We start from the raw sequence: 20,096 nt of genomic DNA, 5'->3' as shown, positions 1-20,096 counted from the left end.
CAAAATTTTGGTACAAAATGTTGGCACTATGTAAGGCCATCAATAGGTGGTATAGCGTTAGATGGAAGTGTCCAGCTGTGCACCATTTTTATTGTAGAGCGTGAGCCACAGTGGCAAACTTGGCGCATCTTCAGACTTCATGTCTACGTCTACACTGTCTACACTTTAAGGTTAATTAGTAGATCTGCTGCAATGTCTGCCTTTTTATAACCTTTGCTACATTCACACGGCCATGAAAAAAAATAAAAAATTCATGGCCATTTTGCATCAGTGTGTGCATCCATTTTCTGGCTGTGTGTCCGTTTAATATCCATTTTGCATCCGTTTTTCATGTCCGTTAATAACGATAAATTTGATTGACAGTTATTTCTAGATCCACCCTTCTGAGAACACCCACAGGATGGTAGGCCCCCAGCTAAAATAATGTCCCCTATAGTGGAGGACTTTTTATTTATTCTTTTACTGCCCCAAGATTTAATAATGCTCCCAGCTAAAATAATGCCCACCCATAGTGTAGCCATTTTAGTTTACGGCGCCCAGCTTTAATAATGTTCCCCATGTAGGCCCCCTGCTAAAATAATTTCCACCATAATGTAGACATTTTGTTTTAATGTCCCCCGCTTTAATAATGCCCCATAGTGGCCCCAGATGTTTTTTAAGTTGATTTGACAAAAAGAACTCACCTTGTCCATTTGATTGCGCTGCTGCAGTCTCTTCTCTCTTTACTGAACAGGACCTATCGAAGGACCTGCGATGTGCGCGATGACATCACCGCGCGCTCCCATGTGGCTACGTCATCACGCATATTGCAGGTCCTTCGGCAGGTCCTGTTCAATGAAGAGAGGAGAGACTGCTGCAGCTCGATCAATGGGATCCGTCTGGCCATAGAAACGGCCAAAAATAGGACATGTCCTATTTTTGGACAGACGCTATTCGCTGAGCGGAGATGTGAATAGCCCCACAGACATTGGTGCTAAAAATGGCCGTGTGACGGCCGTTACTTAAACAGCCGTCATATGGCCATTTTTCACTGTCATGTGCATGAGGCCTTATTGTGTAAGTTATTTTGTTCTCCGTAGTCTAATACATTTTGATGATGCCTTCTCACTCCGATAGTGATGTAATTGAAGATTCCTACTGAGCTCTGTGAATAATTTTCTTCCAGTGAAGCTGTGGTGAGACTGGAGGTCTTGGTAGTTCTAAAAAAAACCTTGTATGGCACACTGCTAGTTTTGGAAGAAACGTAAAATAATAAAATATTAACACTGAATATGCTGAACACTTCTTTATTTTTGCAGCACTTGTGAAAGTTCAGCTTGACATTCTCTTTGTAGCCTTTATTAACGCTTCCCAGATTATGCCCAGTTGCAGCACTGACAGCTAGTGTCAAAAACAAGACCAGATTGGCAATTCTGTTGGTAGCTGATGCCATTCAAGCAGTGCCAGAAAGCATTCTTGTTTCCGGCCACAGGGTAGAGTCCATTAGCCCTTCCTGCACAGAATCCGCTGCCTCCTGAGCTACCTCCTGAGCTAGGAGTTGCGCCACCGCTGGACCCACCTCCACTGGGCACAGTCTGTGGTGCAGCTGTGACTGGGGCAACAGAAGCAGAGGGTGTGCATCCTACAAAAAAAATGGAATAATGTTGGTTAGAACATGATTTTTTAATTATAGTAGTAATTATGTCGGCATGAGTTTTTGTATAGTTTCATAGTGGACTGAGAAAAATAATAAGTTTATTAAAGGGGTTTTCAGAGACTTTTATACTGATGAGCTATCTTCTGAATAGGTCACCAGTATCTGATCGATGGGGGTCTAACACCCGGCACCTCCTCCAATAAGATCAGGTTTGAGAAGACCCCGATGCTCGCAGTAGTTCCACGGCCTTCTCGCAGCTTCTCCTAGGCCATGTGACGTCATATTAATTGGTCACATGGTTTAGGTGCAGCTCAGCCCCATTGAAGTGACTGTATGTACTCGATGTATGGCTCTGTATTTGGGGGATGGAGAGGAGGCTACGCTGCTACCTTTCAGACAGCTAATCAGCGGTGGTCGCAGGTGTCAGATCCCATATATCAGATACTGATGACTAGGGATGAGCCAATCGACTTCGGATGAAACATCCGAAGTTGATTTGCATAAAACTTTGTTCCAATACTGTACGGAGTAGGAGCTCCGTACAGTATTAGAATGTATTGGATGAGCCAAAGTTATTGCTTTGTAAAGTCTCGCGAGACTTTGGGAAGTGTTTTTTTTACAGTACAAATTAATTTATGAAATTATTACCCGAAATCTCGCAAGACTTCATAAAGCAATAACTTCGGCTCATCGGAGCCAATACATTCTAATACTGTATGGAGCTCCTACTCTGTACAGTATTGGAACAAACTTTTATAAGAATCGACTTTGGATGTTTCATCTGAAGTCGATTCGCTCATCCCTACTGATGACCTATCCAGGGGATTTCTCATGAGCAGTGTCGGACTCGGGTTTCCTAGGGCACAACAGTAAAATTAATTCTGGGGCCCACTGTAATACTACCTGCAAATATTACCTGCTCACACTGCGACAGACACACCTTGCTCAGCGCCCCACTGGGGGATTCACCTGTTCCTCTGTTGGCCAGTCTGAGCCTGGTCATCAGAATAAAACGTCTTTGGAAAACCCCTTTAAGTTAATTCATTAAGTTTATGAGGTTCATCCAATATAGACCAATATTCCAAAAAGTGGAAATATCCTTTCCTGCCCCCTACTGGCAACTGAACAGACTAAACCAGCATCCTACATTAAATAGCAATAGCCCTGTCTATTGTGTTTCTGACTGTGAATTGTATGAATATGGCAGTATATCACAGCAAAAGAAAGCCAAGGTAAGAGGATTTACGGGCGCTGTCCAGATGAGTTGCAAAACTTGGGATTTATTAAAACATATAAAGAAATAAAATATTTAAAAATATAGAATATGTAAAGTATATGACGCGTTTCGAAGGCTATCTTCATTCTTCCTGGAAAAGGCTACGTAATGTCTATTTATAGACATAATACTTACCGGAAGCTTGTATCCCAAGAGTGTTCTTCAGTGTGGTTATTAGAGGGTATTTGCCCTGGTTGCAGAAAGTACCAGTAAAATCATCCAAATCAATTGCCCAAATCATAGCACCTGCAAAGTTGTTCTGCATCAGCCACTGAGCCTTTAAATTAGAAATGTGAAAATCCATGTTAGCGCACTTCTCTGTTGTGTGTTTTTTATTTGCTGACAAAAAAAATATGCAATTACCTTTGTCTGGAAACTCTTCTCATTGTCATATCCCAACCACTCATTACCCTGGTAGGCATAGGGGACATCTTCAGCAGAAGACCACTCATTAGTAGCCCCATTTTTCAGGAAAGTACAAATCTGCAGACATGAATGGCAAAGTATGACATTCTGTTTAACAATAAGATTTTTACGTTTGTTTTTCCTTCTTTTCTCATGTAGATAATGTAAATTATTTTTGGGGTGTTTTTATAAGGCAATACAATTTTTCTTTGCATAGTCTGCTGCTTGTCTAAATAGTTTATTGTTACGACAATGGCCAGTGCTCCAGTAGCGGGCTCGGATACCGGTGTCCTATGTGTCTATTAGAGATATTATTCATTGAACCTCATCTTATTCTATGGTACTACAAGGTTTGAGTATTTAGTTTAGAAGGTCTTACTTCATAGTAGGCCCAGAATCCCGTCTGCTTAGTGTAAGGTCCCTCAGGTCCAGGTCCAGAAGTAGGAGCACCAATGGCAGTGTTTGATGGGTTGCTCAGGATGAAAGTGTGTCCATAAGTTGGGAATCCAACAATGAGTTTAGAAGCTGGGGCACCATTGTTCAGATAGTAGTTCATGACGTAATTCTAGAATTTAGTGAGAATTTGTCAAATGTACTTTTGTCAAATGTAATTTTTGACCAGTCTACCATAGCAAGCAATTATTGCAGAGATGAATAAACTCAGCTAGTCATGCTTCACAAGCATGCATACAGCATATACACAATACACCTGGCAGATATAGCTTTTCAGAGATACTAACCACATTCAAGTAAGAGTTGTAACCAGTGGCAGAAGGGTTAGAATACAGAGGGCTATTCTCTCCAGTATATCCTTCCCAAGAACCATGCAGATCATAGGTCATAACATGGAAGTAATCCAAAGCCCTAAAATACAGTAAACCTTTAAAACATTGTGTACAAGTAACTACATAATATTTTGGTCTGTTATTCATTAAATTTGTTCTGCTCAACAAAAAAGAAAAAAAAATCTTAAAATTCTTAAAAGTAATTTAAAGGGGTTGTCCCATCGCTAGGATATGCCTCCAATGTCTGATAGGTGTGGGTCCCGCACCTATCTTTTGATCAGAGCCCACAAAGTGACGGACGGTGCACAGCACGTGCACTGCCGCCCTCTATGCATTTCTATGAGAGTGCAGAAAATAGCCGAGGGTGCGCTTGGCTATTTCTGCTTGAGCGGTGCACTTCCCATTAATTTCAATATATCAAAATAGCTGAGAGCACCGCTTGGCAATTTTTGGCACTCTCATAGAAATGAATGGACGGCAGTCACTTTGCAGGCGGTACACAGAGGTGAGACGCGCACCTATTAGACCTTGGGGGTATATCCTAGCAATATGCTCCCAATGTCCAAGATCGGACAACCCCTTTAAGAGGGACCTGTCACTACATAGTGCATTATGCAGAAAGCATGTTATAGAGCAGAAGGAGCTGAGCAGATTTATATATCGTTTTGTGGAGAGAAAAAAAATCGGTAAAACTTGTATTTCACACATATCTCTGTAATTTCTCCTGTGTGAACAGCTATCACTGACTGACAGCTATCTCTATATATACACTTACACAGAGAATGCTGTATCACTGATAACACCTCCCCGTGTACAACTACCAGTGACTGACAGCTATCTCTGTATACATTCTTACACAAAAAATGCAATCAATCACTGGTAACACCTCTCCCATGTACAGCTACCAGTGACTGACAGCTATCTCTGTATACTCACTTACACTGAGAATGCTATCAATCACTGATAACACCTCCCTGTGTACAGCTATTACTGACTGACATCCACCCCTCTATACACACTTACACAGAGAATGCTGTCAATCACTGATAACACCTCCTCTGTAAACAGCTATCACTGACTGACCGCTATCTCTGTATACACTCTTACACAGAGAATGCTATCAATCACTGATAACACCTCCTCTGTAAACGGCTATCACTGACTGACCTCTATCTCTGTATACACTCTTACACAGAGAATGCTATAAATCACTGATAAAACACTGCCTGTGTGCAATTGAAGTCAGAAGGATCAGAAATATATACATTTTTACTTTACTTTACTGACTTTTTTTTCCATTTAACTATCTATCAATCTGCTCAGCTCCTCCTGCTCTTTAACATGCTACCTGCAGATTGCCCTGCATTTCATGGTGACAATTTCCCTTTAAAGTGTTTCACATTGTCTGTAAGTATTATGCACATTGTTGGGCCAATAATCAGGAATGCAAATGCTTGTTCCCAATAAATGGGCTGTATAATGGAGTAAGCTATCAGCTCATTCATTGGGTGATGGCCGTCTTTCATCAGGATGAAAGATGCACGATTATTGGCAGCATATCTCTCTGTATAATCAGGGATGTGCTGCCGATCATTTATTGAAAGTTTTCTTTGGCCTGTGTAATCAGGCTAGTGCAAACAAGCTCCGATAGATGACTATCATCCATCAGTGCTCGGACTGCCCAAAGATCGGGCAGTGTAATTCCACCTTCAGTCTCACTAGAGCCCATAATACATGGAGCAAAGTTACTGAGCTGTGTGTGAGTGAGAGGGAGGAGGAAATGCTGTCTGAACTCAGTTCTCACGTTGAAGAGATTAACTTCTAGCAATTATTATGCCATTTTATTACTGCGGAGCAGCACTGTTCAGTATTTTTGCAGTGACCCAGTGGTTTACTGCTAAGTGTATGGAACAAGAGTTAGGGACCACTCATGAGACAGCCTTGACGCGGTGAGTGGCTTACTATGCTTTGGCCAAAATATAAACCAATGTCTCATCCAGCATGGAGGGCAGAGTGCTGGATGTAGTGTGCGATCACATTTGCATTTTCCGTTTGTATATGTATTTCGCCATAGTGATCTGCACCTACAGGCAGGTTGTGCTGACCCAACCCCTTATATTTTTTTCTTTGTAGTATATATTGGAGGCGTGGCGATCTCCTTGGAGTCATTGCACACCTGACCAGTTAATCTGTCCTTGAGGCTGGTTTTAAAGTCAGTATAAAACTGAGTCTGCTTGTATAGAACCTACCATTAGCCATCTGGCTCCAGGAGAAGTATATGGTGGGTTCAGCATGCATGTTGGTACTTGCATCCCTGGATCCGATGAAAGCTGTAATGGCACCGGACGGGGTTACAAGCAAAGTGTACTTGGCTTGCATGCTGACCTGCATTCCCTGGATTTTATGTGGCTGTCATGGCCCATGAACAGGTAGGAACAAGAGTTAGGGACCACTCATGAGACAGCCTTGACGCGGTGAGTGGCTTACTATGCTTTGGCCAAAATATAAACCAATGTCTCATCCAGCATGGAGGGCAGAGTGCTGGATGTAGTGTGCGATCACATTTGCATTTTCCGTTTGTATATGTATTTCGCCATAGTGATCTGCACCTACAGGCAGGTTGTGCTGACCCAACCCCTTATATTTTTTTCTAAGTGTATGGAATTGTATTTTATGCTTCTGTGTATCCCAAGAGCTGTGTATGGGAAGTAGGAGGTTAACTTCCTCCCCCTTACAGCCAGTTGCCGAGTGGTGGCTGGTCTCGTCCCCTCTTATTTGGGTAGCAGTGTGGAGTTAATAGGTGTTAGCTGAAGAGTGAGGAGCTGTGTCCTGTATGAACAGTGTAAGGCTTGCAAGAAGTCATCCACCGGGACCTGCCAGCATTGAGAGCCACATGTAACCAGAGAAGTGACCCTAATACAAGCCAACCTCTGAAGGTAAGAAGAGTTGAATTAGACAGAAGGTTGAGGACCAATACAAATGACGGTGCATGGGCATAATGTCATTGTAGATAATGAATGAAGTTAGGTTGTGGAATTCACTGCATTTGGCCAGGAGTATACGCTGCTGATACCAAGTCAAACTTCTGAGAAAGTTTGCCCATCTGTTAAAAGGCTACATCCCATAGTGTGGACCTATGGTGTTATATGAAGAGTGAGGACTGATTTTGCAAGAGAATTTTCACCCCTGGGCTACAATGAGAAGTTTGCTAACATCAACTAGATAGACAGAGACTCACAGAGGTGCTCATTATACAGCCTGTACTCTCACATACAACCTTGAGAAAACGGTATTATTACAGGTGCCTGTATGTGTCATCTATCCAATTTGCCTTTGTTGAGTGTTATGTTTCTGCCACTCCCTACTGCCATAAACAGATGATTGGTGGGGGTACTGGGTGTTGGACTTCCCACTTGATATCGATGACCTGTCTGGAGTATAGGTAATCAATATCTAAAAGGTGGAAAACCCCTTTAAGGAATTATTTTTTTATGTAAGTTTTTAAGGTGAATGACATGCCTCAGTTACTGATTTGCTAAACAGGCAGGAGTGGTGCGGGATCGTGAGATGAGCATGGCTTCTTTTCTTTCTTTTTTTTAAAACAATTATGAGCCTATTGCCAAAAATTTTTCTCTGATAGACAAACCCTTTAATAATTTATTTACAGTTTAACTCCTTTTTCACAAGCATTTAAAATGTGCCTCATAATTTCATTGCATACTACAAATTCTTTGCAACATGTACTACTAACAAAGCTGTAGTCTGTAAGGAACGCGAAAAGAATTGTAAATGCCTTTGTAAAAAACTTCTGGCAGCAGTAGCTACTAGCTATGGTAAACTATGGTAAAATTTCACTTTAGTACATATTCTTTGCAGCTAAATTGTACATCACATCTTTTACTGTATACCAATGACAACATCTATTATGTCTTTTATGTACTTACTGAGCCAGTGGAGCAATTTGGTAACCAGACTGAATGTTGGAGATTCCAGCAGCCACCGCAGCAGTAATCAAGAGTCTTGGTTTGTTGCTTTGTGAAGCCTCTGTCTCAAAAGCTGCCCTCAGTTCCTTTAAGAATGTAATTTACATTAAATACTTTAAATTAAATCTGAGAATAAATCTCAAGCATGCATACAGCATATACACAATACACCTGGCAGATATAGCTTTTCAGAGATACTAAGCATATTCAAGTAAGAGTTGTAACCAGTGGCAGAAGGGTTAGAATACATCAATTGAACATGAACATAATTTGGAAAAGACACACTCTAGTCTATGTAAGGTATCACAGCTGACAATGTACATCAGAGCAAAAACCAAGCCATGAGGAGACAAAACTGTCTATAGAGCTCAGAGACTGGATTGTGCGAGGGGGAAAAGATCTGGAGAAAGGTATACAAATTTCTGCTTCACTGAAAATCCCAAAGAGAAAGGTGGACTCATTAACTCTTAAATGGAAGACATTCAAAACAACTATGGCTCTTCCTGAAGCTGGCTATCCCTCAAAAAAAAAGTAAATAGGGGAAAAAGACCTGGGTGAGAGAGGTAAAAATAACTCAATAGTAACTTCCAGAAGGTCAACCATCACTGCAGCTCTTGACTAATCTGGGCTTTATGGAAGAATAGCCAGAAATAGGACTCTCTTTAGTAATAAAAGACATGCAAACCATCTGAAATTTGCAAAAAAATAAAAATAAACACACCTAAAGGACTCTCAGACTGTGAGAATCAAGATTCTCTGGTCTGATGAAACCAAGATTAAACTTTTTGGCCTCAATTCTAGGCATCATGTCTGGAGAAAACTAGGCACTGATCATCACCTGCCCAATTTCACCCCTACAGTGAAGCATGGTGATGGCACTATCATGCTGTGGTTGGTGTTTTTTTGCACCTGGGATAGGGAAATTGGTTATGGTTGAGGGAAAGCTGAATGGAGCAAAGTACAGAGATATTCTTAATGAAAACCTGATCCAGAGCTCTAGACCTCAGACTGGGCCAAAGGTTTACCTTCCAACATGACCATAAGCACACAGCGAAGAGAAGACCAGAGTGGCTTACTCTGTGAATGTCCCTGAATGGCATAGCCAGAGCCCTGACTTGAACCCAAACAAATATCTTTGGAGAGAACTGAAAATGGCTGTCTACCTACGGTCAATTCCATCCTGACAGAGCTTGAGAGGGTCTGCAGAGAAAAATGGCAGAAAATTCCCAAATCCAGTTGTGTAAACTTTGTGACTTCATCCCTAAGAAGACTGGAGGCTGTAATCGCTGCTAAAAGGGCTTCAACTAAGTCCTAAGTAAAGGATCTGAATACTTACGTAAATGTGAGATTTTAGTTTTTCCTTTTTATTAAATTAGCATGGATTTCTAGCAATCTTTTTTCACTTTATCAATATGGGGTACTGAGTGATGAATAATGGAGAAAACAGGATTTTTTTTATTTTAGCACAAGGCCATAACATAACAAAATGTGAAAAAAAGACTGAAAGGGTCTGAAGAGTTTCCGAATGGGTTATATATGAGAATGTCATAGCATTACCTGAACCAAAGTGGTAAACAGAGCTTGGTCCTGAGGAGGGCTGCCTCTGGAGCCAGGGTATTCCCAATCAATGTCAAGCCCATCAAATCCATACTGGCGCAGGAATGTGATCACAGATGAAATGAAGGTTTGTCGGTTCTGAGCAGTAGAGACCATTGTAGTAAAGCTACAAACATATTGGAATATAGATTATTTTTTTAAGTCTAGATTGAACAGCATCTGGGTATTTTTCTTATTTGCTACTTACGGTGCAGTGCCAAAGTTATAACCTCCGATGGCCAGCAGAGTCTTCAGGTTACCATTTCTGAAATTAGGAAAATGCATTAATTCTAGTGACTTAAACTCTACATTTAACTCAGGAGCTTATTTCTAGTATGAAGACCATGTACCAATGAGTGGAACATTGTATTTTTGGTCCTCTGGGTTGTACAAAGCCATAATATAGCAAGCATAGAACTCCATGGGCACAATGGGAACTCCCTATGGCACAATTTCATATAGAGCCATACAGGTTTTAAAAAATGTGCCACGTACTGTCAGAAATTGGATTATGGATTTTTTATTCACAAGCACTGTTTTTAGGGGAGATTTTTTTATTTGTTGGACTACCAAAATAATTTTTGCGACTCTTAAGTGACACCCGATTATAATGGTTTTTTTTTTAGAGAATTCTGCTTTCTTTAGGTTTAATTGTGGAAAAGTAAAGCATATTTAAAAAAAAAAAAATTAAACTATAGATTTTTTTTATCTTTCAGTCATTTTTATATATAATATGTAGTGTTTTCCATGCATGGGACAACTATGGTGACAGTTTTTTTAATTTAATTTTACTATTATTTTATATTTTTATTTACTTTTTTGTTATTATATTCTAGCATAAACTATGTCCCCTAGAATGTTTTTAAAAGATTTTTTGGGACATGGCAAAACAGCCACCTATGGGGGCAATGTACACAGGGACAGCTGATCAGGGTCAGCTAAGACCCTGCAGCTCTGCTCTGTACCCGAGACACCCAGTGATCACAAAATCACCTGGTCCAATAGAGGAAGCGACTATGCCCCTCTATTCACTGCATAGAACTCGCTGGATCAGGAGAAAGCGGAAGCCTTAATAAACGGCTTCTGTCTTCTCCTCTGGGGCCCCACTATAACTGACAACTGGGACCTGCTTCTGATAGACTGCATGAGCTTTAATCCAAGTGCTTTGCAATGCTCGGTTTAAAGACTGGTCCCCTATGAACATATATGTGCTAACTGCATAGGCAGTTAGACTGTATATATATATATATATATATATATATATATATATATATACGTATTACAGTTTTAAAGGGGTTAATAAAACTAGTACAGAACACAAATGCAACATTCTTAACAAATCTGAAAATAAATTAAAGGGGTCATCACACCTGGACATACATAATATTGATAGGACATGCCATAACTATCCATTTGGAGACCTGGCTTCAATCTGAAATAGGCACAGAAGGTAGAGCAAAACGTTTTTTACCCCTATGCAGGCGCCGTGCATAGGGGTAAAAAACGTTTTGCTCTACCTTCTGTGCCTATATCCTCTCCATTAGGGGACCTCCCCTGATGGTTTGTTTACCCCTGGCTGCCTAATATCCCTACAATATCAAAAATACTGAAATATATAACATCTCTGTGTTTGTATATCCAACATATACTGTGTCTGTATATCCAAATACAAACACAGTTTTCAAATCCTTCCTCTGGCGCCCCGCTGGAAACTCTCAAAACTTCCCTTGGGAAGAATATAGATTAACCCCCCCTCCTTTTTTCTCTCCTCTTCTTCAATCTGAAAAACAGCCTTGCCATGAATTGCAGAGTCTTCTGCTGTAGTCGTTGCTATAGGACCATGCAAATGTGGTCCCCTTTATTAGGAAGCCCTATAGCAGCAAATCAGTAAGCCACGCATGCATGGCCACCCCTCCATAAACTGCTATGAAATTTGAAAGATAGCTGAGACAATACTTGTCTATTTTGGGAAGTCTCATATCTCTTAGGAGTCCAGTCATTGATTTAAGAGTGCATCCCAGAAGTGGAACCAGCACCCATTGTACATTTTTGGCATATCCTATCAATATTCCATAAATGTCCCAGATGGCAATACATCTTTAAGTTTTAAAAAAAGAATAGTAAAAGATGCTCATATATCCAAGAACACAATATTGTCCAATGTTACGTTAAGACATGGCTACTTACTGATTTTTTAGGTTTTGGAAGGAGCTGTACAAGGTTATATCATTCCATTGAATTGGGGCAATCTGGTTGTTGGACATGCCGGCAAAGGCATAAATCAGGTGAGTACATAGGCATGGGTCAATATTATCAGGCATGAACTTCCCCAGTCCAGGTCTGTATTGGGCCCAGTTGGTGAAATAGCACGACAGCACGTAGGCAGAGCCTATATGGAGTAAAAATAAGCACACGCATACAAATATGCAAAAACAGTAGTATATGTATACATTCTACAGACATATATTATATTACTTTTTCTAAAGCTCACTAGTATCTCTGTATCCAGTGTGAGGTGGCACCCTCTCCAGCAAGCTGACAGTAGAGCGCTCTGTCTACCTGCTAGACTTACCCTAGCAGCTGTGACTTGTAAATGGTCTGTAGGGCGCAAAAGACAACCTAGAATTTGGGTTTGCTGTTTAGCACTGGTGAGGCCGCAGCAGAAGTCATTTAAAGGGGTTGTCTCATGAAACTTATTCTAAATGTTTCAAAGCATCTCCTGGATCTGAATACTTTTGTAATTGCTAGTGTTGAGTGAAGCAAAGCATTCAAAGCAGAACTCTGTTCCGAAGTTTAGGAAAACTTTGATTCGCAACAAATTAGAATTCTCTCGCGATTCGTGGTAAAGAATCAGGTTTTCCTAAAATGGCGGCTGCAAGTTACAAAGTGAAACTAAGTGTAGAAGTGACAAGCCCGGGAATGCAAGATCACTCATAATGCTGTGCAACCAGCCAATCTGTAGATAGCCATCTCGTGGGATGTCATAGCCCTAGAAAACTGTCATCCTGCATGGTCTCCGAAATTAGCCTGTGAGCTGAGTATAGGGAGAGATGTGACAAGCGCCCATGCGCTAGGGACAGTGTTGCTAAAAACTATTAATAGAAGAATATTGGATAGGGAGAGTGCAGGGACAGTGCAGGGAAACCTATTCTGCTTGAGTTTTTATTCATTTATTTCTACATCAGGCGTAAATTATGATATGTAATTCAATACCAATAAGATGGAATATCATCCAGTCTGCAACCATTATGGCAGGTGTAAATGATGACCATCCTTATCTTTTGCTAGCTTTACTTCTTCCAAATCATCCTTCTTGGTCTCCATGTCCTAGAAAGTCAGCAAGATGCAGAGAGAGGAGGAGCTGGATGTCCCTGATGACATATTCTTATCAATATTAGATAATGTGGAAAAGGAGGAAAAGCAGATGGCAGAAGAAGGGCTCCTATCTGTAGGGCAGGAGAGCACTGGGGTTGGAGAAGTGGATATGCCAGAGCTGAATAATATTCTGTGTTTACTGTCAAATAACCTGCAGGAGATTGCAGGCCAGACCAACAATAATTTGCATATTGTGCCCCCTCCTAACCAGCCAAACCCCATACCAGCAGCAGCCCCTGCTTAAAGATTCTGCGCGACTATTAACAATGAAAATACGACTTTGCACTGGGGTCTTCATTATTAAATTAAAGGCAGCACAGCCACTCCGTGAGGCCATACCGTAAAGCAGAGTGGCCTGGGTATGCCTGATTTATAGCAATTCGTGACAAATCATATCAAATTTCTTGGCGGACTTTGACGAAGTTGCCAAATCAAATTTTTCAAAACTTCGCTCATCTCTGTTAATTGCATTTAGTTAAAAATTTAGTATAGCCAGTGATCTATTCAATGAAATGTATCTATACATTGGCACCCGCTGCTTGTTCTTTTCCTTATTTTTCTGACCATCTCACACATGATCAGTTCCATCCTTCAACTGCCACCAGATATGATAATCACAGGAAGAAATCCACAGCAGAAATGAAAGACCCCTGAGCTGTGATAGGGAGGGAGTTGCAGCAGAAAAGACACATTCCCTGAGATGCAGCAGAAAAGACACGCCCCTTGAGAAAAGACACAACCCTGAGGGAGGGGAGATATCTGGAGGTGCAGTGATGGCTCTAGCTTTGAGGTGCAGTGATGGCTCTAGCTTTGAGGTGCAGTGATGGCTCTAGCTTTGAGGTGCAGTGATGGCTCTAGCTTTGTTAGAAAGAGATTGTCATGTACTATATGAAGTGTAATTTTCATTTTCTTCACTTTAATCATGGGACAACCCCTTTAAGAAGTCACCCACATTTCTAGGTGAATATTTTCACACTACTCTAGCTTTCTTGCTTTGTACATTGAGGGGGCAATAATCTTTTGGGCAAATAATCTCTCACTAGTTTTACAATCAGTTGAGTTGGCCAGACACCACTTGGCCGGACATATAAAGAGAAGCCTACTTACCTGCTTCCCGGTCTAGGCTCCCCACTCCTTCTCCTCCAGGCCAGTGATGCTCAGTTGCCCTCCCTGCTGAAAACATTCGGGTTCACACCACCTACAGCCAATCAATGTCCACGAAAGTGACTGGCTCCTCTTATGTCCTGTGACCACATGACATAAGGGGAGCCAGTCACCAGCGTGTCCAGTGATTGGCTGTATTTGGCATCAACCTGGATATTTTCAGCATGGGAGCATCACAGGACAGAAGAAAAAGGGCCAAGTGTTGAGGCTTGCCAACCCCCTCCATTTCTGAAGGTAGGTTTCCCATTTGGAAATGCTCACAAGTATACTCAGTTGTTGAGGATGGAAATGCTTCATAATTTAATTAGAATTATCTAAAATGTATTACTTCACATCTTTTTCATTCTTTTATGTGTTTGTTAAACAAGTCCATTGGTTTACAGATTACCACTTACCTAGCTGAGCGTTCAGCAGCAGTGCCAGTCCTACAAGATTGAAATATTAATGACTTTATTAAATGCATGTTAAGATAAGGCACAGTTAACATAATTTTTTTAGGTAGACATTTTTGGGGTTTAATTTTTAATGGTTTCATCTGTATAAAAAGCATTTACATTTCTAGTTTCCTTTTTCATATTAAATGGGTTGTCTAACCTCAGTCACTGGTGGCATATCGGTAGGATTTGCCACCAATGTCAGATAGCTGCTGGTCCCAACCTCTGGGACCCTCCTTTCTCTAGAACACGGCCCCTAAAGTGAATGGAGTACATCCATGTATGTGCAGCCACCCTCCACAAATCTCTATGGGAGTTCCGAAAATAGCCGAGCACTGGTTTGGCTATTTCTAGCAGTCTCAACGAGGCGAATGGAGAGTTGACTGTGCTTCCACAGAGCTCTCTTTAACCATTTCCATGGGACTTCTGAAAATAGCTGAGCGCACTCGCTAGGCTATTTTTGGAACTCCCAAAGAAGTGAATTAAGAGCACACTTTGCATGGGTGGTGTACACACCTTTACTTTGGGGGCCCTTTTATAATAATATACTACCAAAGTCTGAGATTGTACCCATTTAAGACCCGCCAAAGTCTGAGACACAACTGCTTTAAGATCTGAAAAAAATTTCCTTCAATTTGTCAATGCTTTTGCTTTTCATTGTACACTTAAAAGTACATTGTTACTGTGAATATGCAGTTCCATCAAGCAGGCAAAATGTTATAGAGCAGAAGGAGCTGCGCTGATGAAGTCTTGCCAATGCAAGCGTGACCCAGGAATCTAAGCAGTGAGAATGCCTAGCCCAATCAATCAGATCATGAGGAAGAGTGGCAACAAGGAAGGGGGAGGGGGATGGAAGAGGTGCTCTGAGGAGTTAGTCCCACCGCTCAGTACTCCAAGGATCTCATTTGCATAAGAAACACAAAAATACTTTGCTGCAATTGCATATCAGATTGTAGCAATAGAGAGCTCATTTAAAGGGCATCTGTCAGCAGATTTGTCCCTATGACACTGGCTGACCTGTTACATGTGCTCTTGGCAGCTGAAATCATCTGTGTTGGTCCCATGTTCATATGTGCCCACATTTCTGAGAAAAATTATGTTTTAATATATGCAAATGAGTCTCTAGAAGCAACGGGTGTGTTGCCATTACACCTAGAGGCTCTGCTGTCTCTACAACTGCCATACCCTTTACACTTTGATGGACAAAGATAGACATCAACATCAACATGCCTGGCTTTGTCAATCAGTGGAAAGTGGAGAGAGTGTGGCAGTTCCCCAGAAAGCAGAGCTCCTAGATGTAATAGCAACGCCCCTGTTGATCCTAGAAGCTTCTTTAAAATATTACAACATTTTTCTCAGCAATGCAGAAACCTATGAACATTGGAACACAAATACCTTCAGCTGCCAAGTGCACATGCAACAGGTCATCCAGTTTTATAGGCACAAATCTGCTGACAGATGCCCTTTAAAGAGGAGAGGTTATATAGTACATTCTCTTCTTTCAGGGTGTATACCTGATTTTTACTTCAAAAACTGCATCTAAAAACCCGAATGTGGAAACTCAACCTATTACGACCTTTTGTTGCAGTGGCGGCTCTAGCCCACAGCAGTTCTGCTCACCGATCTTGGCCCCTGGTCTCCAGTGACCTAAAATATACCTCCTGTTGTCCTCCTCTTCCTAGAGGGCTCAGTGAACAGGCTCTCTGTCTCTCCATTAGGGTGGGCAGATGTCCGGTTTTAGGCTGGACAGTCCGGTTTTCTGGCTCCCTGCCCTCAGTCCGGTGCAGGGCCTGGACAGACACAGGGATGTCCACCCTTGCAGTAGCTCACGCTCTGACAGCAGCACTGCGCTATCTGAGCGTGAGCTGCAGCTACTGACTGAGGCTTCTCTCACCCCCAGTCAGTCACTAGAGCCGCAGACAGGGGTGTAACTATAGGGGGTGCAGAGGTAGCAGTCGCTACCGGGCCTAGGAGCCTGAGGGGGCCCAAAGACCCTTGTGCCACATAAGAAGACACTGGTATTATGGAAAGTGCATGCTGGTCAAGTTACACCTCTGGCTGCAGGGAAGGGGTTAGGTCAAGAATTTGTCATGAGGGGGGTTGGGGGTGCCGTTTCAATTTTTCAATTTTTGCCTCCCTGGTCACAAAGCACGGAGGGAAGGGGGGGTCCAAGCTGAAATCTTGCACCAGGGCCCATGAGCCTTTAGCTACGCCCCTGGCCGCAGACATGGCTTCCTGTGGCTGACTAAGGGAGTCAGAAGCACCCTGGCTGCCCCCAGCTCACCTTCCATTCAGAAAGTTCTTCCCTTTCCTCCCCCCATTTTTTTTCCCAACCAGCGATGGGGACATGGCTTCACGGAGGCAGGGGCGTGACTTCACAAAGGGGGGCATGGCCGGTGAGGTCCGGCTTTCTGAGGTGAAGCCAGCGGCCACCCTACTCTCCTTGCAAACCCCAACCTGCTTACCAGCAAGGTCCATCTTCCTGTGCCCATAGAGAGTACATGCGCATTCCCTCCAGCTCTTAAAAGGCCAGAGCACATTTTACCTAATCCTCATTAGCCAATGGCTGGCAACACTTAGGGTGATTAGGGCACCTTACCCAGTGGGAAGGTGCTTGAGCAATAAGGTCTCTTAGCTTTCTAAGTATCCTACAAAGGTGAGCTATTTCATTATCTGCCCACGTTCTGACCTGTGCTTGATCATCTTGTTAACCCTCTATTTCCAGTCCTGTCCTCAGACCTGTTTCATCTATTTCACATATCTGCCTGCCCTGATCTTAAGCCGTTTACTAGATTACACATAGTCTGCTTTCCCTGACCACAGCCTGTTACTAATTATGAGTTGTGCCTGATCCCTCAGTGCCCCACACTGGAGTCTCTGACCCTTGTGGATAAACTGTCAACCACAGAGACTACTCCAGAAGGTAGTGGCTTGGTGGTTCCCTTGCAGTAAAGGATAAATCCCTGTATAAGGGATAAAAAGTTAAAACTAGGGGACTGCCAGGATAATGCCCACATCCACTGAACATAACACCTTTAAAACAAAGAATTAAAGTCCTTCTCAAATTAGAATTACAGTTTGGTATGCCTGAATCACAGATGGCGAAGAGCAGTTCTTGGTCAGTGCTAGGGGGAGAGGGACAAGGAATGTGATTGATATTACCATAGGAGGTGGCACTGTGGGGAACATTATTACTGTGGGGGCATTACTATTGAGGATGGCACTGAGGGGAACATTTCTACCGGGGGATATTTCTCTGGAGGAAGAGTACTGTAGGAACATTTCTACTGGGGGGCAATGGGGGACATTACTATTGGGGTGGCACTGTGAGGGACATTACTACTGTGAGGGGCACAATGAGACATTACTACTGTAGGAGACACTTTGGGGTGCATTACTACTTTACAAGGCACTTCAAGGGACATCACAGGTTAGTTTTACCACTTAGGGAATACTATGAAATGTAAACCCATAAAACGCGGCATCTGAGAGCTTTAATGACGGCTACTTACAAAGAAATGCACTTTGTAACAAAGTAATATGTCACAATTTTTTCTTTGTGAAATTTGTCAAAGCAGCTGAATAAAATCATCTTTAGTTGGGACCGTTACCATCATGAGAATGGGGTTCATGTTATCCCGATGTGAATTAATGGAGTACCAGGTCGGGTAATCTGTGGAATGAATGGTGCAGCAGTAAGCTTACTCTACCCGCTGCTCCATTATTTAGGGGAATAGGATCTTGATTCTTATAATTGACAGGGGTCCTTGATGTTGGATAAGGAAACCAACCTGTATTGTTGAAAAACCCATTTAAGGACCCTTCATATCTGTAGTTCTTATACTGGAATATGTCATTACACAGTATATCTTCCAGCTACTGAACCAGAAATTGCAGAGCTGGAAACACACATGCTGGTTTTGGTCCTTTTGACGTGCAATTTTTAATGCATTTTTATTTTATTTTTTGCCAAAACCAAGTGTATCTTGCAGGAAAAGTCATTTCTTTATATTTGGTTAAAGAGCCACTGAGTACTGAGCACATAGAGACATTTTAGAAGTATATATCGGTTGGGGTCTGTGGACGGATTCTCCCACCGATCCCTAGAATGAAGAGATTGAGGTTCTTGCGTATCATGTTCTCTTCCTTGCAGCAGGAGATGGACTTAATAGAAATCTAGGGTTCTATCTCTTTCGTCCCCTGCAATGAGGAGAAAGCGATATTCAACCTCTTTTCTCCCTCACCAATCAAAACTTTTGATATTTTGACAAAATTTAACAAAAACGGCATTGCAAATTTCAACAAAAACTGCTACATATTCCAGCCTCATAGTGAGTATAAATCTCATCTTGGTGCGAACTTGATAATGCTGTCCTAAAGCTATAAATTAGAAGAAACACAAGTAAAGAAATTCCAAGACCCAACACACAAACTCTTAACTCAAATTTCCTAACTCATCGCGTTAAATCTTGAAACAAAAGCCATTAAAAAGCAATTGAAGGTGTTAGCTTAAAGCACTTATTTTAGATAACACGTCTCATAAAGCATGTGTGTTAACTCTACTACATCCGTATACTGTAACCATATATTTTTAGCATTTCTATGATTTCCTTACCTGTGAGGAGGATAAGTCTTGCCATCTTGCCTCTATACTGGCTTCGGTTAGAATGGTATCACTATTTATACTTCTCTTTCCTTTCCACTTTTCTTATCACGTTAACAATGAAATTGTACAAATTAATCACTCTGTAAATACAGAACAGATATCTTTGTTTGTTTTACTTGTTGGTATCTTGATTAAAAAGTCATTATTTAATAACGTGTTATCAGAATTAAGATATTGTTTTTGGACGGCTTCTTGTGCTCAGTGGCTTTTGCAGGGAAGTGACGGGCACAAGCTAAAATGTGTGATTTATGAATGTCGTATGTTTCCAACCAATGAATGCCCTTCTGTAACATTCCTAGCCAGATAACCCGTTAGCCAGAAGTAAACAGTGTGGTATTGTTACAACTATGACCTTCGCAAGTATTTAATCACCTTGGATTAGAACCATTTGAAGCCAAATTGGCATGTGCCAAAAATAGGCTTTAATGGAAACTAAATATATACCCTGTGAGTCTCTAATCATTGGTTTTCCACTCACTGTTGTCATTAGAAGTTAGCATTTGAGTAATTTTTTATTTATCTTTCCATAAATTGGTGAAATTATTATTTTCCCAACATTTAGCATTAGTAGGCAATGTTAAAGGGACATTTACATCAAAAACCTTTTATCACATATTAACAACTGTAAGGGATCATCTCTTATTCGGGGGTCATTCTCACAGAATTATCTGTTATCTCATAACCACTGGGTTTCAGGTCCAAACAGTGTGATTTATTTTACACTCTTCATACACAACATGGCATAAAACAAAAGCCTGCCCATCTGGGCTCTACCT

General features: G+C 41.6%; 1 protein-coding gene across 1 annotated transcript; it reads right to left on the bottom strand.

Annotated features, from left to right (window-relative positions):
* Positions 1–1,355: 1,355 nt before the first annotated feature.
* Positions 1,356–19,294, bottom strand: LOC120994406 (acidic mammalian chitinase-like). The gene is made up of 11 exons (XM_040422939.1): positions 19,270–19,294; positions 14,616–14,645; positions 11,869–12,070; positions 9,890–9,946; positions 9,643–9,808; positions 8,047–8,171; positions 4,058–4,181; positions 3,697–3,882; positions 3,276–3,395; positions 3,048–3,189; positions 1,356–1,621 (listed from the first exon to the last, which is right to left on the bottom strand). Exons 1-11 carry the CDS (start codon positions 19,292–19,294, stop codon positions 1,356–1,358), a joined length of 1,443 nt encoding a protein of 480 aa, XP_040278873.1.
* Positions 19,295–20,096: the final 802 nt, after the last annotated feature.

The sequence above is a fragment of the Bufo bufo genome, chromosome 3 (genome assembly GCF_905171765.1).
Source record: "Bufo bufo chromosome 3, aBufBuf1.1, whole genome shotgun sequence".
Lineage (NCBI taxonomy): Eukaryota > Metazoa > Chordata > Amphibia > Anura > Bufonidae > Bufo > Bufo bufo.
This window is presented reverse-complemented; position numbering and strand designations above follow the sequence as displayed.